This window comes from Gorilla gorilla, chromosome 13, assembly GCF_029281585.2.
Source record: "Gorilla gorilla gorilla isolate KB3781 chromosome 13, NHGRI_mGorGor1-v2.1_pri, whole genome shotgun sequence".
NCBI lineage: Eukaryota > Metazoa > Chordata > Mammalia > Primates > Hominidae > Gorilla > Gorilla gorilla.
In genome coordinates, this window is record NC_073237.2 from 117534992 (window position 1) to 117544093 (window position 9102).

General features: G+C 41.2%; 1 protein-coding gene across 6 annotated transcripts in view; it reads left to right on the forward strand.

The window, feature by feature from the left end:
• CNTRL (centriolin) overlaps nucleotides 1-8071 on the forward strand; it is a 102483-nt gene extending 94412 nt beyond the window's left edge. For 5 of the 6 annotated variants that reach the window (XM_031014841.3, XM_055351821.2, XM_055351819.2 and 2 more), the window contains 7 exons: nucleotides 91-296; nucleotides 1638-1682; nucleotides 1887-2027; nucleotides 3720-3983; nucleotides 4149-4211; nucleotides 5493-5699; nucleotides 7627-8071. In XM_031014841.3, the coding sequence (XP_030870701.3) occupies nucleotides 91-296; nucleotides 1638-1682; nucleotides 1887-2027; nucleotides 3720-3983; nucleotides 4149-4211; nucleotides 5493-5699; nucleotides 7627-7650 (950 nt within the window). In that variant the 3' untranslated portion in view covers nucleotides 7651-8071. The remainder of the gene's footprint in view (nucleotides 1-90; nucleotides 297-1637; nucleotides 1683-1886; nucleotides 2028-3719; nucleotides 3984-4148; nucleotides 4212-5492; nucleotides 5700-7626) is intronic. The other variant, XM_055351820.2, reaches the window with a different exon arrangement.
• Nucleotides 8072-9102: the final 1031 nt, after the last annotated feature.

Sequence of the window (9102 nt, forward strand, 5' to 3'; positions counted from 1 at the left end):
ACCATTATGCATCTGCCACAAGGGAAGGGGAGCTCTGCCCACAGCTGGCTCGGGGTCTTTGGCTAAATCTACTGAAAATGCTCATTTCAGAACGGCAGCTTTCAGAAAGGGAGCAGCAATTGGTGGAGAAGTCAGGTGAGCTGTTGGCCCTCCAGAAAGAGGCAGATTCTATGAGGGCAGACTTCAGCCTTCTGCGGAACCAGTTCTTGACAGAAAGAAAGCAAGCTGAGAAGCAGGTGGCCAGCCTGAAGGAAGCACTTAAGATCCAGCGGAGCCAGCTGGAGAAAAACCTTCTTGTGAGTACCTGCTGCCGTGGCAGTTTGTGAGGAAATGATAAATTTAAAATTTTAAACTGCAACACCACTTCAACATAGAGAAAATAAATTACCCATCAACCTAGTCCTGAACCCAGCTGTTGTTATTGATGTATTTATGCATCATTTGTCCTTGAAGCTGATGGTAAGTTTTACCTGGGACGGGTGCAGCTTCAATGGAGCTCTGGCTGGCTGGGGAGACTGTCGTGTGAACAGCCATTATCAGCACAAAGTAGAGAGCATGTTCTGCCAGCAAGCCTAAGTTTACACCTCCACTGGCAGGGAGGAGGGGGTGTTGAAGAAGCCTTCTCTAGACGGTTGTTTTTTAAGATGGCATCTTGCTTTGTCTCCCAGGCTAGATTGAGTGGCGCAATCTCAGCTCACTGCAGCCTCTGCTTCCTGGGTTCAAGCAATTCTCATGCCTCAGCCTCCTGAGTAGCTGGGACTACAAGTGTGCGCCACCACGCCCGGCTAATTTTTGTATTTTTAGTAGAGATGGGGTTTCACCAGGTTGACCAGGCTAGTCCTGAACTCCTGACCTCAGGTGATCCACCTGCCTCAGCCTCCCAAGGTGCTGGGATTACAGGCATGAGCTACCGTGCCAGGCTTATAGACAGTTTATTTTTATTTTTATTTTCAAGACAGAGTCTTGCTCTGTCGCCCAGTCTGGAGTGCAGTGGCATGATCTCAGTTCACTGCAACCTCCACCTCCCAGGTTCAAGCAATTCTCCTGTCTCAGCCTCCTGAGTAACTGGAATTACAGGCGTGTGCCACCATGCCTGGATAATTTTTGTATTTTTAGTAGAGACAGGGTTCACCATGTTGGCCAGGCTGGTCTCGCACTCCTGACCTTGTGATCCGCACGCCTTGGCCTCCCAAAGTGCTGGGATTACAGGCATGAGCCACTGCGCCCAGCCAGTTTTATTACACTGCTGTAGTCAGTGCCTACAAATTTTCCTCATCCTGCCCTTTTTGGCCAACATTAGCTTTAATCATTATCCTGAAACCAGGAAGCTCAATCTACCATGCTTTCATCCTTGAAATAAATTTGGGAAGTGACACTCAGGTCAGAATAATTTATGGTGGATGGAGACAGGTGAGCAGCAATGGAACTGTCAAGGGGGTGGATTTTTCCATTACCCTCTGGAGGGGTTAGTGGAGCCCTGTCGTATGAAAGGAACTTTTAAACCATGTGTGTCTCTCAAAGGGGATACGCTGATAACTAGTGATAGGCAGATCGTCATAAAGATGGAATATAGATGTCTAAAATTTAATCCTACCAGTAACCCTGTGATGATGGGCATTATTATTCTCATTTTACAGACAATTAATGAAGACTCAGAAAGAGATAGTAGCTTATTATCAAAGGTAATGCTAACAGACTCTGACGTGTATATACTCCCAGCTGTATTTGATCTGCCCATGAAAGGCCGATAGAATTATCCCCATTTGACAGCTAGAGAAGCTGAGGCCTAGAAGGGGAATGAAGTTATAGAGCTAGTGAGTGTGTAAGCCAGCAAACCACACCTCCACGTGTTAGATCGCAGAGTTATTTTCTTCCTCCTGTGCTAGGAGCAAAAACAGGAGAACAGCTGCATGCAAAAGGAAATGGCAACAATTGAACTGGTAGCCCAGGACAACCATGAGCGGGCCAGGCGCCTGATGAAGGAGCTCAACCAGATGCAGTATGAATACACGGAGCTCAAGAAACAGGTGTGTGCCCACGAAGCCCAGCTGGCCAGCCTGGGGAGAGAGGACTCACTGGGCTCAGGCAGATTGTATTGTTTTTAATATCCCTTCTATAGTAGTATAGAAAAGCTGATTATAAGAATGTTCTTTAAGTCAAATCTGGTTTTTTAGCCTTAAAATTTAGAAATGCACCTTGACTATTAAAAATATACTTATAAAATTCTCTTAAATTTGACAAGCTCTTAAAATGTTAGTTTTTCAAGGAAAATAGGTAATTCTTGAGCATCATATTTCATGTCCCAAAGAACTATGTTGAAATGCTAGATTTTATGCCATAAACAAGTCTATAGGAGCCAAAACCTCCCCTACCCCTTGAGCAAGAAAAGATGGTCTGGGGGAAACCTTTGATATCACATAATGTAGCCAGGCAGAGAGTATTAAACCAGTTCATGCCTGGACTGGTAGAGTCTCTAATCCTTGATATCTCTGGTGTCCTTTAGAGCATCTGGGCCATCCCTGAACTCTAGTCGGGCTGCTGTAGCCACTCATTTGGCCCTGCTATACTTAGTCTTTTGGATGACCCCACGTGGCCATTCTAGTTTCATCTGTGCTTCCAATCCCCTGATGCCCCACATATACCCACCATTTAATTCAAGAAAAAATGACTAAAAAAAAATTATTTAAAGACCACAAGCCCTTAGTGATTTTGCCTTTGCAAATTTGGTAAGGCAATTAGCACCAGGTATAAATTTCGTATTTCACTAAGCTCTATATGGGGTAGAGCCACATAGAGTAGTCTCAGGCATCAAATGCAGTTGGTAACACTTTAAGAAACCTCTAGGCTGGGTGCGGTGCTGCATTCCTGTAATCCCAGCACTTTAGGAGGCCAAGGTAGGTGGATCGCTTGAGCTCAGGAGTTCAAGACCAGCCTGGGAAACATGCCGAGACCCCGTCTCTACTAAAAATACAAAAAGTAGCTAGGTGTGGTGGTGTACACCTGTAGTCCCAGCTATTCGGGAGGCTGAGGGGGGAGGATTGCTTGAGCCTGGGAGGTTGAGACTGCAGTGAGCCAAGATTGTGCCACCGCACTCCAGCCTGGGTGACAGAGCAAGACCCTGTGTTTAAAAAAAAAAAAAAATGTATATTGCCAAGCCACCAGATTCTTCACTTATAAAATTCCAGCGTTAGCATTTATAATCCAGATCACTTATGACTTATTTCAGTAAATGGCCCTTTTCTCATTTGTGGCTTATTTACTCTAGTTGCCAGTTGGGTGCCACTGAGGTGCTTCATGTAAATTCTCACTTAGTTTTCACATTTCTGAGCAGAAGGTATTTATCTCCATGTATAAATGAGGTAATGGAGGATCAGATGTTAGACAACTTGCCCTGTCATACTGGTAATACTGGAAATGAGATTGGTAACTAGCTTTGTCTGACTCCAAAGAGATTGTCTTCTATAGAGTAATTCACCTTCAAGGAACTTTATGCACATGGTTTTTCTAAATGAAAGTTGTTCCAGTTAAAATGCCAATAAAATAATTTATTCAGTAGCTTATAGATTCTTGAGTATCTGAAAAATCACAAGTTTTTACAGTTCTAGTAATCATAGTAGTTGATATTTATAGATCTTTAAATACATGGCACATCATACAGCTCAATTCCAAGTAAGTCTGAAATTTTATACAATGATATTTGACACCAACTCACTGTTTAGATGGCAAACCAAAAAGATTTGGAGAGAAGACAAATGGAAATCAGTGACGCAATGAGGACACTTAAATCTGAGGTGAAGGATGAAATCAGAACCAGCTTGAAGAATCTTAATCAGTTTCTTCCAGAACTACCAGATCTAGAAGCTATTTTGGAAAGAAACGAAAACCTAGAAGGAGAATTGGAAAGCTTGAAAGAGAACCTTCCATTTACCATGAATGAGGGACCTTTTGAAGAAAAACTGAACTTTTCCCAAGTTCACATAATGGTAAGGGTTTATCCTGCTATTCTCTGGGTTCGTAGGATTGACCACCTCCCCCAGCTAAGCTAAAACACAGATGTGGGGGTGCTGGGGTAGGGGAGGGAAAGGCTAGTTGGCTTCCATTTGTAGCAGCAGATGATTCATGATATCTCCATTTTCCCTCTGAGAAAGGATGAACACTGGCGTGGAGAAGCACTCCGGGAGAAACTGCGTCACCGGGAAGACCGACTCAAGGTTGCCCTTTAAAACAAACAAAAAATCAGTATGAGATACTGGGCACATTGGGGAGGGGAGGGGAAAGTTACATTTACCTGATGCTTTCACATTCATGCTGTTGCAGCCCTGCCAGCAGTGTCAGGGATGGCATGTCTGAAGCTTCAAGGAGTTGGTGTCACACAGTAAATGGCAATCAGTGTTCAAAACCATGACTTCTTGTGTTGACTCCAGTGTTCTTTAACCTATGTAATGCTGCTTTACCTCAGCTAGAACTGATAGAATCTAAGTATTTGGGACAGGAAGTAGAAACACAGTGATGAACTATAAGGTTATCACAGGCCAGTGGTGGCAGGAAAGATTTGGGATACTGGAAAAGTAGGCTGAATGTCAGGTAAGGAATTGTTTGGCTCAGAACATGTTGACTTTGAAGGCCTTGTGAGATATCCAGGGAAGGATATCTGTCTGTAGGCAGCCAAAAATAGGAGTCTAGAATTACTGATCAGTGTTGACCTAAAGATTTGAGAGTTAAGAGTATAGGTGGGAGGTTACATTTATGTGGGGGGAATGGCTATGTAGACAGCATGGGATGAGAGAGTGCAGTGCTATAGTATTGAGTGGAGCCCTGTGATGTCCAACAATAGTCTCCAGCCATGTGTGGTTATTTAAATTTTAATAAATTATAATTAAGTTAAAAATTCAGTTATTCATTTGCCACATTTCAAGTGCTTAATAGCCACATGTGTCTAGTGGCTTCTATATTGATAGCCAGAGGTAAAACATTCCCATCATTGCAGAAAGTTCTGTTGGACAGCGCTGCTATAGACTTTGAGAGAATAACTTGATTATAGCAGGGGCAAAAGCCAAAAAGTAGTATGAAGTTGAGGATTAAATACCTAGTCATTTATAGACAAGAAACTAAGACTTAGGAAAAAAATACATAATCAGGAGACACTCCAGTTGTCAAGTATAAACTGATCTTCTCAGTCATAACAGAAAAGGAAAAAAGAGATGAGGCAATAATTTAATGGAGAAGCAAGGGATACAGAAATCCTAAGCACTGCTAGCATGGAAAAACTGGGCCAGGTGAAAGGCCCCGTTAATGACAACACAGAAAAGCAAAGGTTTATGCACACTAAGTATCCACCTGGCACCTCCTACAATTCTTTTTAAAGATGAGCATTTTCGACAGCCATTCCTACTGTTAGCCAGATTTGCCTATCAAATGTATGTGAGGAAGCTGAGCGGTAGTTCTAGTACATTTCTTCTGTGTAAAACCCTAAGTCTTATTACACTTTTCAGGCCCAACTCCGACACTGTATGTCCAAGCAAGCAGAAGTATTAATTAAAGGAAAGCGGCAGACAGAGGGCACTTTACACAGTTTGAGGAGACAAGTAGATGCTTTAGGGGAATTGGTCACCAGCACCTCTGCAGATTCAGCGTCATCACCCAGTCTGTCTCAGCTGGAGTCTTCCCTCACAGAGGACTCTCAACTTGGACAAAATCAGGTAAGAAGCAGCTCTTTTTAAAAACAAAACAATAGCCTGAGGTTGTTTTTTGTCTTTTTTGAGACAAGGTCTTGCCCTACCACCCAGGCTGGAGTGCACTGGTACCATCACAGCTCACTGCAGCCTTGACCTCCCAGGCTCAAGTGATCCTCCCACCTCAGCCTCCCATGTAGCTGGGACTACAGGCACACACCACTTGGCTTGGCCACTTTTTAAAATTTTTTGTAGAGATGGGGGTCTTGCTGTGTTGCCAGGGCTGGTCTCAAACTCCTGGGCTCAAGCAATCCTCCTGCCTCGGCCTCCCAAAATGCTGGGATTACAGGCGTGAGCCACCACGCTGAGCCAAGAGGAAACTCGTAAGAAAGGATTTAATATATTACATAGAAAGTACTTAAAAGCCGTGGGGTGTATAATCTAGAGGAGATTCAGAAAGATATAGATTATGCCACCTTCAACTCTCTGAAAAAACTTGTCTTAGCAAAGACTTGGTAGAGGTAGATAAGCTGATGGCTTAGGAAACAGACTACAACTGCAGATTGGATGACCTGGCAGGGATATAGTTAATTCTACTATTCATGTCCTCCACTTCTGGATTTCTTTATTTCCTACTCTGTCAATATAAAGAGCTTAGACCTGTGAGGCCAATATGAGTCCTAGTTTAGTATGTCTCCCTGCATTTTGTAACTTACATTTACAAAGTTGGAATTCAGACCTCTTAACCTAAGGTCTATAAAAACCCTGAATTTCACAAAGGTTTTCTGTGTGAGCTTAGATAAGGTTAATAAGCATTTAAGAGGAACGTGAAATATACTCATGGAACTGGTAAGTAGTAGCACACACAACTGTCAGAGATAGGTAACAGCTTCCATTTTCGAGTGCCTATTGTGTGCAGATACAAAACTTTATATATATCATCTCATTTAATTTTTACATCCTTGGAGGTAGCACTTATCCTTTTATATAGATAAGGAATCTGTATAAAATGATAAATGATTTGGTCAAGGACATAGCAAAGGACAACAGCAGGACTTACGGGCTAATCTATCTTTACCACAGAGCAGTATATTTTAATGGTGGAGCCACAAGGAGCTTTCAAGGACAGTTGCCTCTTTAATGTGCCCAAGGTGGGCAAATGACTTACCTAGGTCACACAGCTAATTAGCAGCAGGACCATCTGAATATGATTATCTTAACACCATCTGTGGTGGGACCCAGTCAGGTAAAGGCCAAAATTATCATGGGCCCTAGGGCAGGGTTCGAGGAGTGTGAGAGGCACTGGGCATTGAATAGCGAAGCTTTGGGGATAAGACAGCCCAGAGTAGTGAGAGAAGAGTACAGTGCACAAGGGCTTAAAAGCCAGCTTCAATTACCAGCTCAAGGTGGCAGCCAGAGTTATTTAGTTGCTTTAAAGGCAACCAACGCACAGTGGGTAGGGGCGAGATTGGTAGAATTATTTAGAATTCTGGGGTTGTAATCCAGGCCTATATGGGATAAAAGCCTGAACTAGTTAAAAGTTAGGGGGCTGGCTTCTGAGCGTAACATTTTATTTCCCTTTTTTTCTGGTAAGAACAGATACTACACTTGATCTTAGTCAAAAGGCTGAGAGCTCCTTCCAACAAGTTCTGCAAGGTCCATCAGAACCACTAGACAGTTACTGACACTGATGCCATCCCTGCTCACAGGATAGATGTTACAGATTTTTTTTTAAACTAGAACTTTTAATTGGAGGATCTTGAATTTTAGCAGTTTTAAGAATAACCGTTTAATTTTTTCTCTCAGAATTTTGTACACTGGTTCATTTTAAAACATTTTTCCAAAGAGGTACTCAAATATGTAATTTACCTATAAGCCATCATGCCATCACTTAGTTAAGACTGTTTTTACTGTTTCAAGAATTTGATTTATCCTTCCTTTTGTCTTACTGTAGGAAAAGAATGCCTCAGCCAGATGAGGAATACTGTCTTGTGTAAATATATTCAAGGAAAACACCTCCACTACCTCACTGACTTCATAATTGGAATGTCACACGGTTTTTTAATCAAGATGCAGTGAAATGAGATTCTGAAACTCCACTGTAGTTTACTTTGCCTGTATCATTAATGCCAATGTTTTTATAAATCACTTGTACATAGTACATATGGGAATAGTTGCATATGGGAATTTAAACCAACATGTGGCTGAGCCTTTTTTTTTTTAATCTTCGTAACATGTTTTTTTAAAAAAACCAGTGATTTTAACTGCATATTTGAACCTACAAACTGGTAAATCTTATTAACAAAAAGAATGTACTTAAGGCCCTCTTTATTTATAGTATCATTTTTGAATTTTGCTTAAAATCTATTTTTCATATGAAAATAAAAGATAACAATCAACTTGGGTCTGTCCTCTGACTTTATACTTCACAGGTCATTCTATGGAAAAGCCGTCAAATTTTTACCTTATTCCAAGTAAGTAATCTTTCAGGTGGTTTTCTTTTACCTGGAGGCTGAAGTACATTATACTTATCAATGAAGGTTTCATCATTTGGAAATACATCAATTATAAAACTATTATGCTTCAGATGCCTTTCCTTAGCCAACATATTCTTTGGTGGAAAATCAGGAAAACTTTGTACCTTGGAGAATCTGACCCAGTGATAAATTCAAATTGTGCTGCCTTTGAAATTTTGAACTACCATAATTAACAGCTCAATTCCATGATGTATACATTTCTTTAAAAACTAGAATAGCAACTGCTCTCACAGTCTGGCATAATTATTCCCAAGGGGGAAATATGTAATAAGTTTTAAAATATTCTCGGGAACTCTTTTCTAGATCACTACTAGACAGCTTTTGAGTCACAACAGGTATGTTACCCTGTTACTATAATACAGAGCAGCACAGTGCAGTCATCCCTCACCACCAAGGTTTTTATTCCAAAACAGTTATTTGGCTAGACGTGAACCGTTAAGATACGGGATCAATGGCGTTACAATAAAGACAATGAAAGTGACAATTTATTAATACACAGTAAGTTCTAGAAGGCATCTATTTTCAAAACAAAACTTGATTTCTTTTGTATTTACATTTTTTGTTTCAAGTCTTTCTTAGCAAAATGCTAAAAGGCCTGGCTTAGTCACAATTACTGACATCCTTCTGGGACACAATTTTCTAGGCCTCTGTTGAACAAGGATAAATTATCTTTTCTCTAAAATGCCACATGAACCCTCTCTATATTCCCACATGAAGAAGAGGAATGGAAGGTAATTATTTGGTCTTTTCTTCTGTTTAAGGGAATGAACTGAACCACTCATTTTTTTAAAATCACACTTAAAACAAAAGACACATGGGCAAAAAAGTTCCCCAAAACTACTGTCTTACCGAATTTGAGAAGGGAGGTAATGTATGAAGCTTAACAGCTGGCT